Source organism: Alternaria atra (assembly GCF_907166805.1).
Source record: "Alternaria atra isolate CS162 genome assembly, contig: 23, whole genome shotgun sequence".
Taxonomy (NCBI): Eukaryota; Fungi; Ascomycota; class Dothideomycetes; order Pleosporales; family Pleosporaceae; genus Alternaria; species Alternaria atra.
Window position 1 is genome coordinate 3,273,617 of NW_025091321.1, and position 20,177 is coordinate 3,293,793.

The 20,177-nt window shown below is 51.5% G+C and overlaps 4 protein-coding genes across 4 annotated transcripts; 1 reads left to right on the plus strand and 3 right to left on the minus strand.

Annotated features, from left to right (window-relative positions):
- Positions 1-1,090: 1,090 nt before the first annotated feature.
- On the minus strand, positions 1,091-4,158 carry ALTATR162_LOCUS4644 (uncharacterized protein; the record flags this gene model as incomplete). The annotated part of the gene is made up of 3 exons (XM_043312259.1): positions 1,091-3,393; positions 3,442-3,909; positions 3,957-4,158. The coding sequence occupies 3 exons, from the start codon at positions 4,156-4,158 to the stop codon at positions 1,091-1,093; spliced, it is 2,973 nt and encodes a 990-aa protein (XP_043168194.1).
- A 243-nt stretch (positions 4,159-4,401) lies between these two features.
- ALTATR162_LOCUS4645 (uncharacterized protein) lies at positions 4,402-5,966 on the plus strand (the record flags this gene model as incomplete). Its single annotated transcript, XM_043312260.1, has 3 exons — positions 4,402-4,699; positions 4,752-5,283; positions 5,333-5,966. The coding sequence occupies 3 exons, from the start codon at positions 4,402-4,404 to the stop codon at positions 5,964-5,966; spliced, it is 1,464 nt and encodes a 487-aa protein (XP_043168195.1).
- Positions 5,967-12,093: 6,127 nt separating this feature from the next.
- On the minus strand, positions 12,094-14,202 carry ALTATR162_LOCUS4646 (uncharacterized protein; the record flags this gene model as incomplete). Its single annotated transcript, XM_043312261.1, has 2 exons — positions 12,094-14,039; positions 14,142-14,202. 2 exons carry the CDS (start codon positions 14,200-14,202, stop codon positions 12,094-12,096), a joined length of 2,007 nt encoding a protein of 668 aa, XP_043168196.1.
- Positions 14,203-19,263: 5,061 nt separating this feature from the next.
- On the minus strand, positions 19,264-20,015 carry ALTATR162_LOCUS4647 (uncharacterized protein; the record flags this gene model as incomplete). The annotated part of the gene is made up of 2 exons (XM_043312262.1): positions 19,264-19,956; positions 20,004-20,015. 2 exons carry the CDS (start codon positions 20,013-20,015, stop codon positions 19,264-19,266), a joined length of 705 nt encoding a protein of 234 aa, XP_043168197.1.
- Between the last annotated feature and the right edge of the window lie 162 nt (positions 20,016-20,177).

Genomic DNA, 20,177 nt, shown 5'->3' on the forward strand with positions numbered 1-20,177 from the left:
TAAGCGGTATCCCCCTCTTCTGTCATGTCTGAAGATGCTCATTCTAAGCGATATGGACTAGTTTGCGGCTCGCACAGAGAATGCTGAGAGCAGGTATACCGAACCTCCAAAATGCGACTTCGATCGTCAAACTCCGCTGCGAATCATCAGGATGTAGGACGGGCTCGGTCCGTTGCCGGGCTAATCATGCGCCACGGTCTGCACCTTAGCCCAGTACAGGAAAGAGATAATCGCCCCTTCTCCTCACTTATGGCTTGCATCAACCAGCCTTGCAGCTCTTTCACGCGGGCTGTACAGAGCGATCGGCACTGTTATTTCCGGACAACTAGACCTCTACAGACCACAAGTCCGGTTCGAGGCGCAATGACGTGAGTAAGGGATGATCGAGACTAGATGAATTGGAGAAATACGAGTGTAAGGAGGGGTTGGCGAACGCCCAGAGGCCGTTGTAAACCTTGTCGGCATGACCGAGCGTCGAGAAGCGGCAATGTTGTGAATGTGCATCGCTTGCGCAATATGGAGGCGGGTGGAGGTTACGCGTTAGATACGCGTGGATCGACAGATTCTCTCGAATCGTGCTTAGATCGATTCACAAGTGTGAGCGCCATGACGCGAATGCGTATGCTGAGTGCTGGGAAGCAGGAACCTACTGTCGCATAGGACCACGTCGAGAGTTTGGTTAAGAAGGAGAGCAGCGTTGGATGACTACTAGGTGGAGAAACTGGTGTATTGGCTGGCTCTCTACCCTTACTTGTCAAACAGGTGGAGATCTAGACGTCGGGGTGACATCCATATTGAGGACTCAAGTACCGGGGTCGCAACCGTTTATTCGATCGCTAGTGTTAGTGATGTGCAGAGACTTGATCGGAAGGTAAGATAGTGAACAAAAAAGATCCTATCTAGATCTTACGCTGACGACATGACATACTAGTAGTAGACTATTGTGCATGAAAATTGCGAATGTTTCCATAGAATTGACATGGCCACGAACCCGAAGACGTCTAACTTTACAATCCAAGAGGAGTCACCCTTCACTTTCTCGTGCCCTAAACGCCTGATGACTTGAGCCAATAAGTAGCTTCTCTGAGCCTCATACCAGACTCAAGCGCACCTTCCTCTTTCCAGTGCTTTCTTCAAGCTCATCTGTAATCCTGACTGTCACCTTCTCAAACAGCTCAATAGTCCTCTTAACATCGCCCTTGATGCTCAACACATAGTTCTCAGCATCAAAGTCGGCTTCTGGCTCCGGTGTAGCAAGATCCCTCAATCGAATGAGGCTCTCGATACCAAACCTCGGTACAAAGACAACGAAACCATTGGAGAAGATCTTCATGACGAAACCTTCTTCGTTGATATCTTTGCCCTTGAGTGCCTGACCAACGTAATACTCGATGGAAGCGCGACCGGCCATCTGCGCATTGCGATGACGCACGTTGATGTTCTTGCATACAGCCTCGAGCTTGGCCTTTGACTGTAGGCTAGGATCTAACTGCTCATATTCAATGGCAGCAGCAAGCTGGCGATGAGCTTCGAGATCAGCGTACCGACGAATAGGAGACGTGAAGTGAGTGTAGATCTCGCTAGCCAGACCGTAATGCCTGAATTCGGGATAGGCTTGAGTTCCGGCGCAGAAGTACTCGGCGGACATCATGCAACGCGTTGCCATAATTCTGACGAGAGTGTTGAAGAATGGGTTATTGGGATCAACACACTTGTCAAGTGAATCAGCTAAAGCCTTCGAACTATCAGTCTTGAGCTCCATTCCTTTCTTGACCTTGAGTTGGTTGTCCAGCTCTTCAAAGTTCGTCTTCGGAGGGGCAGCGTGACGACGAAGTAGAGCTGTTTGTGGGAAGGCTTCGTAGTTCTTTGCGGCGACACTAATGTTGGCGAGTAACATGAATTCCTCCACGAGCGAGTTGGTGTCAAGATGCTTCTTGGTCTGGACATCTGCCGGGTCAGAGGTTTCGGATTCAGTTCGAACCTTTACTTCTGGTGAAGATAGATTCAACGCTCCAGCGTCCATTCGCTTTTGCTTCAACTTCTTAGATAACATGAGCAGCGTCCGCATGCCATTTGTAAGATCGTCCTGTTGAGATTTATCGTCTATCCGGATCTGAGCTTGTTCGTAGCTGAAAGCCTCTCTTGAACGAATGACGGACTTGGTGAAATGCGAAGAGACAATGTCGGCATCCTCAGTAACCTCCCAAATGACAGAGAAAGCATAGCGCTCGACGTATGGCTTCAGTGAACATAGGTCAGTTCCCAAGAGCATAGGCAACATGTCTATGCGCTTGTCAACTAGGTAAACAGTCGTTCCGCGCTGGCTAGCTTCCTTGTCCATCGCGTTGTTTGGCTTGACAAAATGGGAAACGTCCGCAATATGGACACCAACTTGATAGTTACCGTTCGGTAACTTGTGTGCGTGAAGAGCATCGTCGATGTCAACACAACCAACAGGGTCGATAGAGCACACCAAGAGATCGCGGAGGTCTTTGCGTCCCTTCCAACCCGGGTCCTCTAGGCTAGCTGGCACTTTCCAGTCATGACCTTCAGCGGGTAAGCAATCCAGAACGGTTTTGGGGAAAGGCTTGTATTGAACATCCCACTCCAGTAGTAGAGCTTCGGTTTCTGCGCCCTTAGATTCAAGCTCGCCGAGCGATCGTACAAAATGACCGACCGGATATCGGGAATCTCTGTCCCAGGAGTCGATTGTCGCCAGAATACGTTGACCAAGGAGCTCGCCAGCTTGTCGTGTCCGTATTCGAATCTTAGGAATGCGCTTGTCCATTGGAACGAGGAACACGGTCTGTTGCTGTCTGCTCGATTTCGAAGAAGAGCGGACAGAGTCGCGGTCAATGTGACCCACGTATTGTCTCCAGTTTCGCTTTATGACACCTACTACACGCGCAGTCGGCTGTGGTCTTCCTTCTGTGCTTTGTCCATGCACCCGCTTGACCTCCTCTTGTAGCGCTCGTCGCTCCCTTTCTGGAATGACATTCTCACCTTCTTCAGCTTCTGCATTGTCGTTCTTGTTCACTGTTTCTTCTTCAATAATCTTGGTTGAAGGTGCTTTCCACTGATCCTGAGGCAGCACTTCGACAACTACAACATCGCCAGAGACGGCTCGATTGCTGTTCTCACGTCCTAGAATGAGAAGTGATTTATCGAAAGCCGGTACGTGAACCGAGCCTTCCAGATAGTTGTATGGGGAGACGTTGAAGATGCCTTGGTGTAAAGTACCAGCTTTCACGCCGGTCATCATTTTCGAGACTGTGTAATGTTCTGAGTAAAAGATCTCTGGCTTTTTCGACCTGACTTCTCGTTGCTCTTGCGCTGCGCTGATCATATCTAGAAGTTCATCTGAATTTTCTAGACCAGATACAAAGTCGGACACTAGGAAGAGAATAAGTATGGTATATAAACGCCAGTTCGAAAACTTACAAGTCTTGCCTGGGACGTTCTCAGCTTTGGCTTTCCGCAAGTTGTCCCTGTCATCAGTAATCATGACTACTGTAGGTATACGTGTCTGCGTTTTGCTCCGCGCTTTGACAGCCTCTGTGATATGGTCGTTATACCATTGCACGGCTTTGCGCACAGCTCGATCGTTTCGGTCATTGATGGTCTCTCCAGCTTCCCGCGCCACATACGTCTCTTGTCTGAACTCGTTGAAGAACACGTAGAAGCGCTTTCCCTCGTTTTTGGTCAGAGATATCAGACGGTGATATAGAGGTAATGAGCGGTTCTTGACCTCCTCTAGTACGGTTTGGAGGACGATAACATCATGAAATGCGGTCTCAACTTCGAATAAGTCCATTCCGGTGAGGAAAGCATTTGTATCCGGAATGAGGTATTGGCCATTTGGGAAGTCCTTGGATCCTGCTGGTGTGTCTGAAAGGACAAATGGGGCGACTGAAATTGGTTAGTCTAGCTCTGCACGTGAGGTTTCGCGATCGAACCTTTCTTCGAGTAGTCCGTCGGCGCAATCTCTAAACATGCTCTGCAAAGATTGGACGAGCATGGGATGTCCTGTCGCAGATACAACTCTCTCACGATTTTTTGGACTTTGCCACTTTTCGTAGACCGCACATAGACCTTGCTAGACAGGTTGGTCTGGCCACGGTCGGCGGCTGTCGACCGCTTCAGACTGAAGTACTCCATGTTTACGCGCGCAAAGTGTGTTGATTGATGAACCCCACAGGCGCGAGGTGTTGGTGTTTGCAAAAGATTGGTCGGTGCCAAGATATCAAAAGATCCTAGCTCCACTAGCTCCGCACCATGACGGAGCTTCCAGGTGGGCCCTCATAGCAACCCAACATCACCTGGGCAGAGCTCCAATACCACGACCCCAGGCACCGAAGCCGCTATATCACCTGTACACCACCGCCTGTCACGACATTTACAATGTCTTCGCTAGACCCACCAACGTACCTCACCTCGATTCAGAACAACATCCGCGCGCGGCCCATATCATGGGAAGGTGCAGTGCGAGCTAAGACTATCACCGATGAAGACCTTAAGAAGATCAAGTCAATCGATAAAGTGCGCAAGGAGCAGAGGAAACAGACGATCGAGTCGGATGTGGATAGCTTCGTGACGCTGCTAGTGGGCGGAAATGGATCACAGAGCATCTTCGAGGCAGCTGCAAAGCGCCAAGACATTATCCACTATATGCTGGTCTTGCTGGGGGATATGATTGATGGTAGGAAACCTGGAACCCTCCTAGATACGAGGCGAAGCTTATACAATTGCAGACATACCTGCGCTCACATCAGCTCTCGTCCAGCACCCAGCACCCTATAAGCCTTTCCTACCACTTTTGAAAGCTTCATCCAACAACGAAGACCCCGTACCACTTCTGACATCTTCCGTTCTGTCCGGTCTTCTATCCCGTGCTGTTACACAGTCCTCCAAGAACACACCCCAGCTCGACGAGGCCTTAGCGCAGCTCTTCACCTACCTCTCGACACTCGCAAAGGCATCCGACGCTGGTCTGCAGGATATTGCTGTACGGGAATACTCGGCCGTACTGCGCAGCACCAAGTCAAGGCACATATTCTGGAAGCAGAGGAAGGAGACACTCAGCCCTCTTTTTGACATTCTGAGAGCTGCAGCTGGGTCTGCCAAGGACACGGACTCGACCCTGTACAGTGGCGGCGCCAGTATTCGTAGTACAACAGATGGTGGCATCTCTGGTGGTGTTGGTCTTCAGCTTCTGTACCATGTATTACTTGTTATCTGGCAGCTCAGCTTTGAGGGTGAGCTCGTGGGCGAGGGACTTCAGGAGTACGTTTACTCTCCTACATCAGGATTCGCCGTTGTTAACAGCTTACAGGGATTACGATATCGTCATTCTCTACACTCAACTCCTCAAGGTCTCGCCTAAGGAAAAGACCACCCGTCTCCTCCTTTCCACTCTCCTAAACCTTTTGACGACGAACCGCCAGACGCTTCTTCCCACAGCTGTGCTTGCTCGCCTGCCTTCTCTCCTCTCAAGCCTGAAGTCCCGACATCTGACCGACGAAGATGCTCTTGAAGATCTACAGGCACTGAACGATCTCCTTGAGGAGTACACCAAAACACAGACTACTTTCGACGAGTACGCTGCTGAGCTACAGTCGGGTCACCTTCGCTGGTCACCACCGCATCGCAACCCGACGTTCTGGCAAGACAATGCGCGTCGCATCTTAGAAGAGAACAAGGGCGAACTACCCCGAAAACTTGCGGAGATTCTGTCTAAGAGCTGGGACAACGACAAGCAAGTATTGGCTATTGGATGCAACGACGTCGCATGCTTGGTCAAGGAGGTGCCAGAGAAGCGACAACAGCTAGAGAAGCTGGGGCTGAAGGGCAGGGTTATGGAGCTGATGCAAGAGGCAGATGAGAGCGTACGGTGGGAGAGCTTGAGAGCCGTTGGCGAGTGGCTGCGGTACAGTTTCGAATCGAAGACCGAGCTCCCTGTCAGGTAATCAGTGTTGATAGTAGGGATAATTGCGGGCACTACCAAGCGTGTGAGTGCTTTCTTGTGTGTAATTCCTCAGTATACGGGACCTATCATAGAGTGCCAGGCCCATCCAGTACACGTCCGACCAACCACAGTGTTCTTCACGCTCTTCAACTCCTCATGTTTGACATCTAAACTGACTGGCAGGAGGACATTCATTGAGCTTTCATGTGCTAAGCTGTTATTAACTACGATCTCTGATGGTTTCCTGGAACAGCTCGAGCTGTCCCATCACTTGCCGTTCTAAATCATACAACATCGCGTGATGATGTCTCATGCAATGGCATGCAGTGTGCTGAGCTACAGTTCGACCGAGGGTAATATAACTTTGCCAACCATATCAGCCTGTGACAACATGGATAGCTTCGCTGACTAAAGGGGAGATCGAGAGGTTAGACGAAAGATGCCGATGTGTAAGGAGCTGAGCCTCAATTTCTTCAGGCTGCAAGTTTAATATCAAGGAAACTCGTTTCTTAAGGCCGCGGCTAACATTAGAATGTATATTGAAGTTACCTAAGATATCCGCTTACTTGATTCCAACAAAATACAAGTGAGTGTATAGGTTGAGGGTCTGCTTTGGTGGTGAGTGGTATAACTGAGAGGAGTGTAGTGGTAAAAGGCGCCCAATCATACGATACCGAAACCACATCAATCGTCTATCCGCACTCTCAAGAATCGACTGTCTTGCTTAACTGTTGCTTGTCGACTCTGCTAAGAACATTTTGACCGGGATTGAGCTCCGCCAGAGAGATTAACATATCGAGTGACACTGCTTTGAGTATAGGAAGGTGGAATTGGTGAGAGGGTATGGGGGTATTTCGTTCTAAAGTAAGAAGACGGTGAATGGGTTATGCCTGCTGTGTGCAGATAATAAAGGAATTAAGATACACTGTCTAAGACAACCGGTTTCTCGCTATCAAGAGAATGATGCGGCACATGAAGTCGAGCGACTGAATGAAGCCATAAGTGATGGCAAGTAGATACTCCTAGTATCAATGCCCATCGTGTTTGAACTTGAACCGGGAAATATGTCTAGAGCATAGGGCTCGCAGATCTCGATGACTGGAGGTCTACAAATGCAGGTCTTTGTGGTTATCTGTGGCCTTTTGTGTTTGCCTAGATAGGTTACTACAGTAGGAAGGTCTGGCGTGAGAGGATTCTATTGCCGCTATGATACACAATAGATTGGTAGCAATCAAGACATTTGTAGGTAATTCTCCGTTCTAGAAGGATTCCGTAGTTCAGTGTCGGTGGTATACCACAGGAACGATACATACCATAATTCTACACACGGTGCTAGCATACTTCATCTTAGCGAGGTATACAGTCCTGGCATTTGTTTTGCTGGCCGAGTGATGGAGAATGGAAAGTCTTCTCAGCAAGTGTTTGGAACGAGAATACTGGCCCACACATTCAAATGTCCATGGCCCTCAGACCAGTCGAGGCCACTGTTCTGTACTAAAGCGCTTAAATGTTCCTCTTTCTAATTATCTTTCCACCTTGAAAATTAACTCTCATAAATCCCAGAGCCGACACAATATCGGCTCTCCTGACTGATCCCCGTCAATATCCCTGACTATCGTAAACCTTTCCATCACGACTTCGCCTCCTCGTCTTCAAGGATGTGCGAAACTCGCGCAGAGTACCCGCTAATATTACAAGCTTTACTCATCCACAGCCTTTTCCAAGCTAGTGATTTCGGCATTTGCCATGCCTCCCAGTTACCCAATAACACTGACACTGGTATGGAAAATATAGCGTGTTGTTCCGTTCTCCCCGACGACATCCAGCTTGAACGGTCTACTCAGGAGGAATATGTCTAGTTCTTCGTGTACATGCTTCTTTTTCTTCGTTTATAGTTTTGCGGGCTATATCCAGATGGTCATAAACGCCGAGTGCGCACAGGACAGCATGACTTGCTTCCGCGTCTGTGACCTTTACTGAGTTATTCAGTCTAGCATATCGTAGCCTTATGGCATGACCGGAACTCACCGTTCCGGATTAGGGGAGTGGAAACATGCTAGATGGTTGGTTTTTCTGCCAAATTGGGTCGTAAGGGTGTTACGTTAGCTTGAAAGTCGTTATGATGAAAGCCGGAACGTGCTTATATGCTTTTGTCTTGATCTTCATGTGGCTTATGTGATCTCCAAATGGCTTTTCTGATCGCTGTGTGGCTTGGAGGGAATAGCAGTCTCATTTCGAAGCGTTGATCAAGACCTACTGTGCCCTGTCAATTGCCTGAGAGAGGAAATTCGAAAATTGTGGATGTCAAACTTTGGTTCCGAGTTCTCAATGAAACCATGGTGATCCGCGCACATGCAGGTACAAAGTTTACTTCGCAGTTGCGGATCTTCCGTGAACTATTTGAGGGTTGTATTGTACCTTGGTACTGTCAACTCTGGTTCGCGGGACCGACGTGAAACTACCGTAAATTCAGGTAGAATGCAGGTACAAGTTCCAAGTACCAAATTGTAAGGTCGATAGCGGGAAACAAGTTTCCGTCACGGCGTCACCCGTCTCTTCGGCGGATTCTATCGTAGAGTGCTGTGTTGATTGATGGATCTGCTTCCAGCTTTGATCACGTCAACTTTTGGTTCTTCGGATCGATGCAGAACTACCATCGCATCTTGTTTGTCTTGAGTACCTGATTGGCACGCGAGTCCTGAGGCAGTGATGTGTCACTTTCCAGCCCTGAGGCTGGGAACCATTGGCTTGGCATGCAGTTTCTTTTCTTACAGATCTCTCCGAGGAGGATAAAATCTGGCTGTAGCAAGGTGATCTGGATAACGAGTCAAGCAAACGAAGCCGTGCTAAACAGTCTCGGATGGGTCGCCGACCTTCACGATGGTTGCTTCTTGCGCCCTTGGTAGTTGCCGTGAATCTAGAGGGAGATCCGATACTCCTCCGAGAATTTGTACTGCGGATAAACCTTCCATGAGCCAGGTCGATGCGAAAAGAAGAACAGCGATCTTCGCGCATCCGAGCGACCTCGGCGTTGATGGCGGTTGTCTCGGTTGCCGCGGTCATTTAGTCATGTTTGTGTAGGCGTTCAAACCAAGCAGGTTATTCCGCTACTTACAGTAGCGTTTGAACAAGAGAGATGTGTAAAAAAAACCAATAATAAGATTTGCGTGCTTCCAATTGCAGCGACAGCAACAGTCGCTTGAATGTACTGTCAGCCGCCACATTTCCTAGTGGCGCAGGCTGAATTTCCGCAACTCCGTCGTGAACACTGCCTACGCAGATCCTAGAGATCTAGGATCCGATTGTACGTACCGATCGTAGAAACGCGGATCTACCCTGCGATTAGTTATTCAACTATGGATCCACAGAGTCCGCGGCCGCTATATGGAGACGGCGTTGAATGCCGTTGGCTTGGGCATCTTAAATTCCTTTTCGTTCTTCTAAATGCCTATGTCCAGAGGTGTCGGTCCGAATGCAGTAGCCGCCCATGCGACGCTATGGAGACTGATCCCAGACCTCGGGATACGACACTAACACCAGACTAACATCCTGCAATTGCAACGGCGCTGTGATTCACCTGCATGCGCCGTAGGTATCCACTCTGTTGAATGTCCACGACAAACATTCGGATGACAGATTCCCATATCGACCTATTGCGGCGAGCAGCGACGGGTAAAGCATAGTCCATGCGTGAAAAAGTAATAGGGGCGCATCACAGCCAAACACATCCGTCGGCTTAGTGTGCAGTGAGCGTGTATGGATGGACCACGTATATCCGACATGACGATGATAATTGCATTTTCCGACATGATTAAAGGAGATTGGCTAGAGAGAGAAAAAGGGTCCAACCCCATTACACATCGATACCAGACTTTACAGTAATGATTTATCGGCATCAGGACTCTAGCCAAAGCTAAGAGGGGCAGAGGGTTAAATTACCCAGATAGCGGGGTCTCCCTTTCTTTACGACATATGGTGAACCTTGTTACCGTTTCCGCAGGGGGTCCTATAAGCCAGCTTACTATGCGTCCACTGCTTTGCGGTACTGTCGTTGTATGGACGGCAACAATTGCCGTCCATAGGTGAATCCATGTGGCAATCTGTTGAGATTCCCATATGCAGGTCATGCTACAGTACATATGCCGAGAAAACCTAGGGTACTACGATGATGTCTCGTTCCCACAGGTGATCTAGTTCATGATGGCCAAAGTGGATAGAGATCAAAAGAGGCATCAGTGCTCCGACGCCGTTTAACGCATACGTGCGTACAGGACAAGACTCCGAGAAACTTTCCAGGCATATGCGTGCAACGTAGGTTCTAAGCGAGATGCATTGCCATGTAACCTCTGCTCTCCGCATCGCAAAAGCAAAGGCCGCAGGCAGCGGGAAAGAAGAGATCCGCGCTCGTCACGTGTCCGTGGTGTGAGGATTGGCGCGATGAGAAAAGCAATAACTCACGCGTACAAGCGGTGGTCATTAGACCGTTGAGACGACCGCGGAGGGGCAGATGTAACCATGCATACTGACCGATGATCCGCCTTGTCAGTGCAGAAGCAAGCATAAATATTATCTCACCCGATATACCTTGAGCCGCAAATCTTAGGCTACTTACACTGCGGTCATGTTGAAAGCCGCCGGGGTAGATCCGACAGGTGGAAGAAACCCTCTTTGCCTCGAACCTGCCCTTTTCCCGTCACGGAGCCAAAGCCAAAACGACATGAATGAACCGCGACAACAATAACGTCAACCGCGTATATGTCTGGGCAATGGGACAGTGCGTCGTTTAACCTTTAGTAGCATGACAGGCTACGCAAGATAACCGAGCCATCGAGTCCCTTTCGCGCAAATCGATGATGCATCATGGTCTGAGCTCGGTCCAGTGCAGCCGTCCGCTCCCGCACCCGGTCTTTGTTCGACCATGTGTCGCAAAATCCATGAACCATGTCTTTCCTCATGCTTAGAGCGTAAGTTAGACGCACGTCGTCATGTACGCAGGTAGTGAAATGACCCCTGGCGGTTGATGATGCCGATCAGATGCAGACGCAGGAAGCAATTGGGGTGCATGGAGCGACATGACACACTCACATTCTGGGGTGCAGATTCCGAGACAAAGCCATCCGCTGTTCATGTCCATGTCGCTGGTTGCAGACCCTGCCCGGTCCCAATGTCATCTTTGCATAGCCAAGTGTTTTACAGTCACGAGTCTACACTGATTGTTAAGTGTTCATCCGTGTTTGCGCAATGGGGTAATATTATTAATAATGAAAGGATATGAGAAGAGGATCCTTCCTGTTATGCGTTCCGAACCGTAATTGTAGCGCATTTCTACCTGTCCCTCCAATGTCCCGGAGCACTAGCTTGCGGGAAGCATAACGTGCGTCCCTTCCAATGATGCGAATGACTGCAAATCAGTAACCAAAACACAAAACGAGGTGTTGGGGAATCTGGGGGGGAATCTTGTGCAAAAACTATAACTAAAACCACCACGAATGAGACGACTGTGACGGGGATCTGCTAATACTAACAAAGAACGCGAAGAAAGACAATGTGACAATCTGATCCAAAACGTCGTTACCCGGCGATGCAAGAAACGAACTTCCCTCGGGTATTCCAAGCACTCTTGCCTGCAAATCCATGCAGATACTGCCATGACGCAAAGTACTGTAAGGTATCCGTGCGATGCGAAAACATAGCAGGTGAACGGACCTCCAAATTTCATCAACGGATGCAACGTGTGTTCCAAAGCCGCGACAAGGAAACAATGGCCGAGCACGTAGTAAAGGGAATAAGGGAATGACACTATGTACCGCATCCATCATGCTTTCGTATTGTCGTGTTTGTTGCTTAGCGTGTTCGTCACCGTCTCGTATGTCGTGATTTCATTGTTGCTGATGGAGCGAGGAGCGGAGTGAAAAGCAAGATGGAATGAGCCTAGTGTACAGAGTGCGACGAAGAATGAATTGCAGCGGGCAGCCCCTAGTGTCGATCGGAGCATGGTCGATCAGAATTCCAATGATGATATCGAACTAGACCATCGTTCGTGGATACAAGGTTGTTCTCCATAGGAGATCCGGCTCATGATGCGGTACTGCCGCTTTTGATAACACGTGGTGGAGTTGTGACCTCTCCTAGTATGTCGACCACCCTCCCTGCTGTGGCGCCTGTGGTGGTGCCCAGCCAGGCATACCAGGCTGTTGGCCGGCAGCGCTTTGATGTTGCATAAACTGGTGAGGGCTCGGGCTAGGCTGGTAGGGGTTTTGTCCCATAGCTTGGTACCCAGGGTCTCCGCCTGGCATAGAACCCCCCATAGCACCCATGGTCTGGTACTGTTGTACAGGTGTGCCGTGCATAGAGGCACTGCTTTGAGCATGATGGAGTTGTGGGGAGGCATGCATGGGCGACTGTTGCGGAAGCGGCGATTGCTGCGGTCGTTGCGCATATTGCTGCATGTTGTGCTGTTGAGAGAGTGGGGAGGGCTGTGGTGGACCCCCTTGCCACATGTGCGATGGAGGGTAACCGTGGCCTGGGTTCTGTTGAACACCTGGAAGCATACCTCCAGGGCCCATGTTAGAAGCGTTCATGCCTTGAGGCATGCCGATGCTTGGTGGACGACGGTGCATCTGGTCCGGACGGAGTGGTGTGTGTTGCTGAGCCATGGGCGAAGGCACCATGTTGTTCTGAGCCATGGGCTGCGGGCGGTAGGCTTGAGCACCCATGGGTTGTCCGGGTCTCTGTGGCGTCTGTGTTGGCATACCATACTGGTTACCTGGCATGCTGACAGCTGTCGAAGGCATGCGTGGAGATTGCACGGCCTGGGTAACTTGCGGTGCATGCTCTCCTTCAGCAGTTCCAGGACGGTTTGGCTGGACAGGCGGCTCGTGGGGCCGTTGCCACACATCGTTGAGATAATCCTTGCGGTGCTTGCGTTGTTGCTCTAGCTGCTTGTTGACCTCAGCTGTTTGCGCGGCTGCGTTGAGGATCTCGCCAGACGGGGTTGGCCTCGTCAAATCCTGATACGGGGCGCCCTGCATCTCGTGTCGCGGACGTTGAACGCCACTGTAGTCCCGAGGCTGCAGATCAGTTGTTGTGCGCTGGTTGTATGCGTCTGCGTTTGTGGAAGGCATGCTTCCTGGTGCGGGGTTAAGACCACCAAATGGCTGCAGAGGGTTGATCGCAGCGCCGAGGTAGTCTTGGTTGTTACCTGTGTATGCTCCTGGATGAGCAAAGGCCATGGCACTGGCGTGGTTGGCTTCGGCCGCGGCTGCTTCTCTTGCTTTTGCTGCACCTGGCCTCTTCTCACCCGCCGCGTCTTCCTCGGTAAAACCCTGCTTCCTAGCCTTGCTCTCCCAGTAGTCGTCGCGCACACGCCGGCCGTTAACGATCAACCTGCTTCCAAACTGTCTGAACATGGAGCGGGCGGTTACGATGGCAATCTGTCTGGATCGATAGGAGTATGGCAAAATCTCCTGGTGGATGAGGTCGTCCTTCTCGGCCTGTGTAGCGATAATTTTGTACAGAGATCGGTTCTTGTTGAAAAGTAGATACGAGTCACGGTAGCCTAGGACACGCGCGCATTCAGTTGCGAGCATGAAGAGCTTGTCAGCCCTGTTCGGGACGAAGAAAGTGCGACAGCGGTATTCGCGTCCGTCAAGTGGGTGGCCGGTTTGCGTAACCTTCCTCTCGCCGGCCTCGTCAATTTCGCGAGGTATGTATTCGTCGCCTTCGGCATTGAGTTGATCGGTAGTGTGGTCGCGCACGGTCGGCAGTGCCTTGATGACGGCAGGCTTGGTGGGTGTTCCCTTGGCGGATGGTGAGGTTTGGGGAGGCGATGCTTGAGGCAGCGCTGTCGTCTGTGATTGTGGTGTTTGTACGGGCGGCGCGATACCGGTCTGTTGAGGCGATCCGGCGTAGGGCGGCCTGGTTGCCTTGGGAGGGCGACCGCGACTGCGTTTGTTGTTGGGCGTGTCATCACCCTGGAGATCGTAGCTGCTCTCTGGCGAGCGACTGCGCTTCAGACTTCCTCGCGATGCCTGCTGTTGCTGTGCGACGGGCTGTGTCGGGCCTCCGAAGACATCTGGCTCTGGTCAACAATTGCTCGCGGGAGGCTGCGTCGGATGTAACAGACGCGCAAGCCAGTCACTGCTGGGAGAGGGGGGCGGAGGGCGCGGCTACTTACGCGACGGGTCAATGGTGCCAGGCGGATCCATGATGCCGTTGGCAAAGCCACCATTCGACATGATTTGTATAGGGTGTTGCACATGCACTGAGTACATCCAGGCGGCGCAAGAGCAACCGAGCTCGAAGGAAGCTTCCGTCGAGCGTCGCGAAGCTCAAAGGGTGGCCAATGGGCGCGGCGCGGTCAGTAGGGCTAGACGCACAGGAATCTGCAGCGGTCGCTGGGGATCATGTGTTGGTGAGTGATGGCAGGCGGGCAGTGTGTCGGCGCGGTCGAACCAAGGTTCAAGTTCGGCAGGTGCGGGTGGGGCCAAGACTCGCCGGGAGGGCGCGTTCGGTGACTTGTGTTGGGGATGGCAAAACCACTCAGGCAGACCAGCTCAAGAACCGCGGAGAGATTTGAACGTCGCGGAAAATGCCAGAACAGGTGGTACAAGCACGGGCAGATATTGGCAGAGAGCAGCGCGGTGATGCGACGGCGCTGGCTGATCGATATACTGCGAATGGACTAGGACGCGGTTAGGTTTGAGCTTCAGGCAGGTGACGGCGCGAAAACAGGGTGCAGGTGCGCTGCCCTTGACGAGAGCTGAAGACCACGTGAGAGCTGCAACCCAAGGTGCAGTGTCTGCGAGCAGCCGCTGTAAGGGTGACTCGCAGGTGCCAGGCAGGGCAGGACAGATGGAGCGAACGGTTGGGGGAACGAACCTTGGGCGGGTGCAGGCTGTCTAACCAGCGACGGGAGCAGGAGCCCTTGGTGCAAGATATGTATGGGCGGCTGTATGGGCTGTATGTGTGGGCGATTGGCGCGGCGCTGCGTGTGCGGGAGCAAAGACCACTGGGTGCTGCTGCAACTGGGAAGTCGGGTTATGGTGAATTACGAAATGGGAGCGAGGCCCAATCTGATATGCCCTGCAACCCCAGCAGCTGACGGCCCGCGCGGCGGACGTCGACAGTCTTCGTCTAGTGAGCAAATGGTACGCACTGACAATAGCGACAAGCTCCAGGCATTAGAGGCGCTGCAGTGTGATAAAAAGTGGCTCTCCCGCGGCCCTGCACAAGCCGGTGGCTTTTCACTACCTCGAGAGCGCACGGAGCCGAACAGCATTACTTGCATCATGCTGCGAGATAGCGACCACTAGCTTGGATCTCGCTCTCGATATTCCGTCTCCACACCCAAGCCAAGCACCCGAGCGCGCCGGGCCTTGTTCTCTCATGCTCTTTGCATTCTGCGCGAACGCGACACCTGGGTCATCAGCGCTGCCTATCCACAGAGTGTCCACCACTCACAAGTCCGCCTGCTGCTGATTGAGCAGCTCCCGACAAGGCGACCGTGTCAGCAGGCTGCTATCGAATCATTGATTTTAGACCCGTGGGCCTGCAGCCCGCCCAAGACAGACTACGCTGCGGCCTGCATTGGCGGCCGCAGTCGTCATGCATTCGACCTTCTCACTCTATCAATCAACCCGTATCGTCTGACTCCTCCAGCGCCCGTAGCCAATTCCCCCTCAGCCCGCTCATGCTTGCCGCAACAGCCGAATAAGGAAGCCCAACTTTATTGCGCTGCATCCGTCAAAAGCAGTAGTCCTCATCTTGGACGCGCTTCTGCTGCCTGCTCTGCTCCCAGTCCCGCTACTCCGTCGCGACGTCTAAAAATGCTACGCTGATCGCCGACCTTTGCTTGTGCCATTCGTTTTCCTCTAGCATTTCCTAGGCCCTGTTGAGGCTCGTCCACTCGTAGCGCCGTCGGTCTTCGCGGGCCTATGAGCAGCGCTGCAGCTGAACGCTCCAAGCGCATCCATAGCATCGGAATCGCTTCCTACTCTCTCATCTAGTCCAAGCATCCAGTTACAACGCTTGGACGCTTCGATATTCATTCTTCGTTCCGTGTGGGCAGCAGATTCATCGCAGAGTTGGCGATCTGTTCCACCAAGCGACCCGTTCCCCGCCGAACCAACAAGGGCAGAAGAAGTGTCCATGACCCTTGGCCTGCCCGTGCTGTAACCGATCCCCACCATGCTACCTTGCCCGTATCTCACATCCCTTCCGCAGCTCGCGCCACTGCCTTAGCGGGGAGTCGAAACGCCATGTCCGTTCGTCTTTCCTGTCGTAAGCGCTGTCTAACTAACTTTGTCTGTGCGCCGTGTCGTTGACATGCTCTTGAAACTACGCGAGTTCAAGACGTAATCTATCTACACGGAGAACACACTGTGTCCTTCTGTAGCCTTGGATGTCGGCAGCCGCTTCGGCATCTTGGAGTGCGCACGCTTTCGCGTCTCTTTACTGACGCGTTTTCGGGAGGCTGTGCCACATTATTCCATGTCTTAGACCCTGAGGCCAGAGTCTGTCATCTGCCTCTCTCTGCAGGGTCTAAACCGATTTAGAAACGTTTGCCATTCTTTGTTGCTAGAGCCTTCTTGCGTCCGAACTCGGTACTATCCAGTGGGATACGAAGAAACAACACGGGCGATCAGTCTTCCTGAATAGCATGATGTGGACAGAGTGCAATCGCTTATATCCGTTCCCTTTGTAAGTTGGGATTACCACACAAGTGGGATATGCTGTCCTTCTCCTATGAGTCCAACATCTGCTATACATGTCCTGAGTGTGAGGACGAGAATGGCTCCAAGTTCTCTACCTATCCTACCCCTCGTTAGCACCGTACCAACATCTGACGTCCATTATCATGCTACTAAACCCGCTCACCGCTGTCATGACATCTGTACTGCGCTAACTGCAAGGATCGTTGAAACATTCCAATGCAAATTCAAGTATTAGACCTAGTCAATACCTTGGCGGGACACTACGGGCAGGCTAGGATAGCTGCTCGATCATATGACAGCTGTATCCACTGTCCTGGATCCCAGCGTCGGGAGACATCAGACGCCAAAGTGGTCCCACGTTCAAGTTAGATTGAAGATCGCGGCGTACGGCGGTTGTAGCCGTACCGTGATATCGAGGCCATTTGATGTCAAGGCCTCGTTTCAGAAATCCCAGGAAATGGGATGGGTAGGACCACCCACTGGTGAGTGCTTGTTCTTGCAGCCAACTGCGGATATCCCGTAAGCTAACAATGGACATGGCTTCCATTTGGTTTCCCGTCTGAAAGCCATATACAGCGGGTCGTACAACTTTAGCGGTGAAGCACATCTCTTCTTCATCGGCTTTTGGAACACCGAAGTAAAAAAACAAACGTTTCTGCAATACCACGTATACCCGCAGGTCCATTGTGTAAAACTGTAATCAGACGTCCAATTATAGGATGTGTGATCACCCACAGCGAGCTTACTGTTCATGCTTAAGTTTCGCCAGCAATGGCGGATCAACTTCCGAAATGGCCAATTCACGACTTCGAAATCAGGAAGATGATAGGCGCTAGTGGCTTCGGCATATCCCCAAGACTCGCTAGAAAGTAGTTGCGCAATCCACACCCTAGAGACGAACCCCAACCCCTCTGGATCTTCAATCCTGCCGGGCGCTGTAGTTCTATCCATGTCATAGTATTGAGCTAGGCAGACTGCGTTCGAACGGTGAGGCGGTCCACTCCAGAGTGGGGAAGCGTGGCGAGGCTGCATCAACGTTTTAGGTAGTCGCGACCAATCATCAGACCAGATCCAGCATTCGTTCGACAAAGGAAGACGGTCAGGTGCTACCAGTTACGCCGACAGCTTGAAAAGACCAGGGTCGTTATCGTGTTTATCCATCCATGAGCATCAAATGATACTGACAACAACCCGAAGATGAGTCAAGGTAGAACGTGATATCTGTTGAGGTTGCTCAACTCACGCCTACCGCCTTGAGTTAGATAGATACTCAGTGCCGCATTTGAATCGGTGGGACCTAAAGAAGGCCCGCGTATGCATTAGACCATACAGGAAGACAATAGGACTCGCAGAATTGCTGTCTCCACTTACAGTGTTGGGTATGCTGGGTATTTGCAAATGAGAAGTGCGGTGAACAGAGTTCCATTCGTCCATCGAGCTGACTTTTCTCTTCTGTCGTTGGGTGTCATGCAGCCTTGATACCAGGTAGATCTGCCTCGCGAGTAGAGTTCAAGGAAATTCCATGCGATGCAGCCGAAGATAGAATCCCCTCAATGTAGCCAGACCTGGCAGTATGAATTGCTCAGAAATGCATCATACAAAGGCATTGAACTAGAGTAGAGCCGCCCGAAGATATCGGTACCGCGGCATCTTCGGAAGCAAAAGCCCTTAGAGCTCGATGTTTGCTCGGCGACCTTCCATAACCGGCTCTAACAAGCTTCACTTGAAGCGAAGAGCTGCGGCGCTCAAGTAAGCACCTTAGTAGCCTTCCCAGAAAGCAGTGTCATGCCCCATCAAACATGCCTCGATGGAATGAAACCGAAGAGAGGCGAAAACACCAACACCTGCACGCTACTGCGACACTCAATGACAGCAGCTTAGCTGTCTATGCTTCTTGGCCTGCGTGATAAGCCAATCACTGAAGCAGTGTAATAGAATACCGGAATGGTCAGTTTTCCGCAGATGGCAAGCAGATTCAGGTTTTAGCTGAGGCAAATTAAAACTGAAGTGGCTGCGGACTAACGGAGAGATGGGTTCGATTGAGTGCAGAAGCGAGAAAGACGGTGAGGAGATAACGCTGGTGAATCAGATGCTGTTGAAGACGTCCGATCCGGACGTCGAGTAGGCAAAGCGCACAGACGCAAGGCGAAGGCGCTCTTGCCATGTGAGCATCGATAATCGAGCAGGCGCACCTTGTACACCCTGAGCCCGCCTGAGCTTCAATGAATGTCAATTCTTACCCTGAGTGAGTCACGAGTGTTGCCAATAAACCGCCGTGTGAAACCTTAGTACCACAGTTCTCATGTTTGGCGCATCGCGATACGACTGCATCGCTTAATGTGCAACCATGGAAAGAACACTTTTCAACTGAGCTTATCCTTGAGACTCAGCTATCAGTAGTAAGTGCTTCTTTGGTTATGTTAGATTTGCATTATTCAGTATTTTGCATCGGGGCTACCTACACCAACATAAATTTCCCCAAAATGTAGTCATGATGCCCCCAAATAAACGCCGCCAATACGCCGCAAAAGTCGATTCATCGAGGTAATGAAAGCTTTATACACCCGTCCTTTGAAAATGCCACTACCTTCCAGGTGCGAGACCTGGCACTGCACTGAAGCGTTCATCACGCTCAGTCTTGAAGAGGATCTGGCACCAGAATTCCTTGGCGTCCTCATCGAACCAGAACCAGAACTTGCCCTCCCTTCTGTCGATGTCGCGAGACTGCAGCTTAACTGCAACTGTCTCATATGGTTCGCCGGCGACAATGAGGTACTGGTAATTTGGGTCGGGCTCCTCCACCTTCTGCTCGTATGCGCTCATGACACGGACCTTGGGGGTAATGCCAGGTGTGAGGTCCGGAAACTGGAACTGGAATAGCAACCCGTTCTGACGTGTATTCGGATCGCGTACTTTCGTAATGCGGTATCCTGGCCGACCGATCTTGATGACGTTCTTCTTGGGCAGCACACCAGCGAGAAGTCCTTGCTGGCCCACGTCGTCCCTCTTGCCTTCTCTCTGCTCTTTCGCCGCACGACGTGCCAAGTTTGTCTGATGCTTCCTTCCTTGTGTATGCGCGAGGTATGAACCATCGTTCTGGTGGACTGTCAAACAGAGACGGCACTCGAAGCTGCCGACGTGGTTTTTGAAGAAGTACGGGTCCTTATCGAGGTCGATGGTCTCGAGCGCGAGCTTTCGGAGGCGCTCTCGTCGGTCGGCATTCGTCGCAGACTGTGACGCGACACCTCCGCCACCGAATTTGGAGCCTGCGCGATTCTGTAGATGTTAGTCGCTGTTCTTGACTTTCGCGACCAGAGACGTACCTGGTAATCCATCTTAGATAACCTTCACGATCTGCTATATCAATCTTGCTCGCGATTCGACAGAAGTAAGATTGGTCTTTACGTAGGTTGTGATAGCGCGTGGGGTGTTGTAAAAGTAGGCAAGTTGCGGTGATGTCGCGCGACAAGACTTCTGGAGGCGTGCGACGCTAGTGC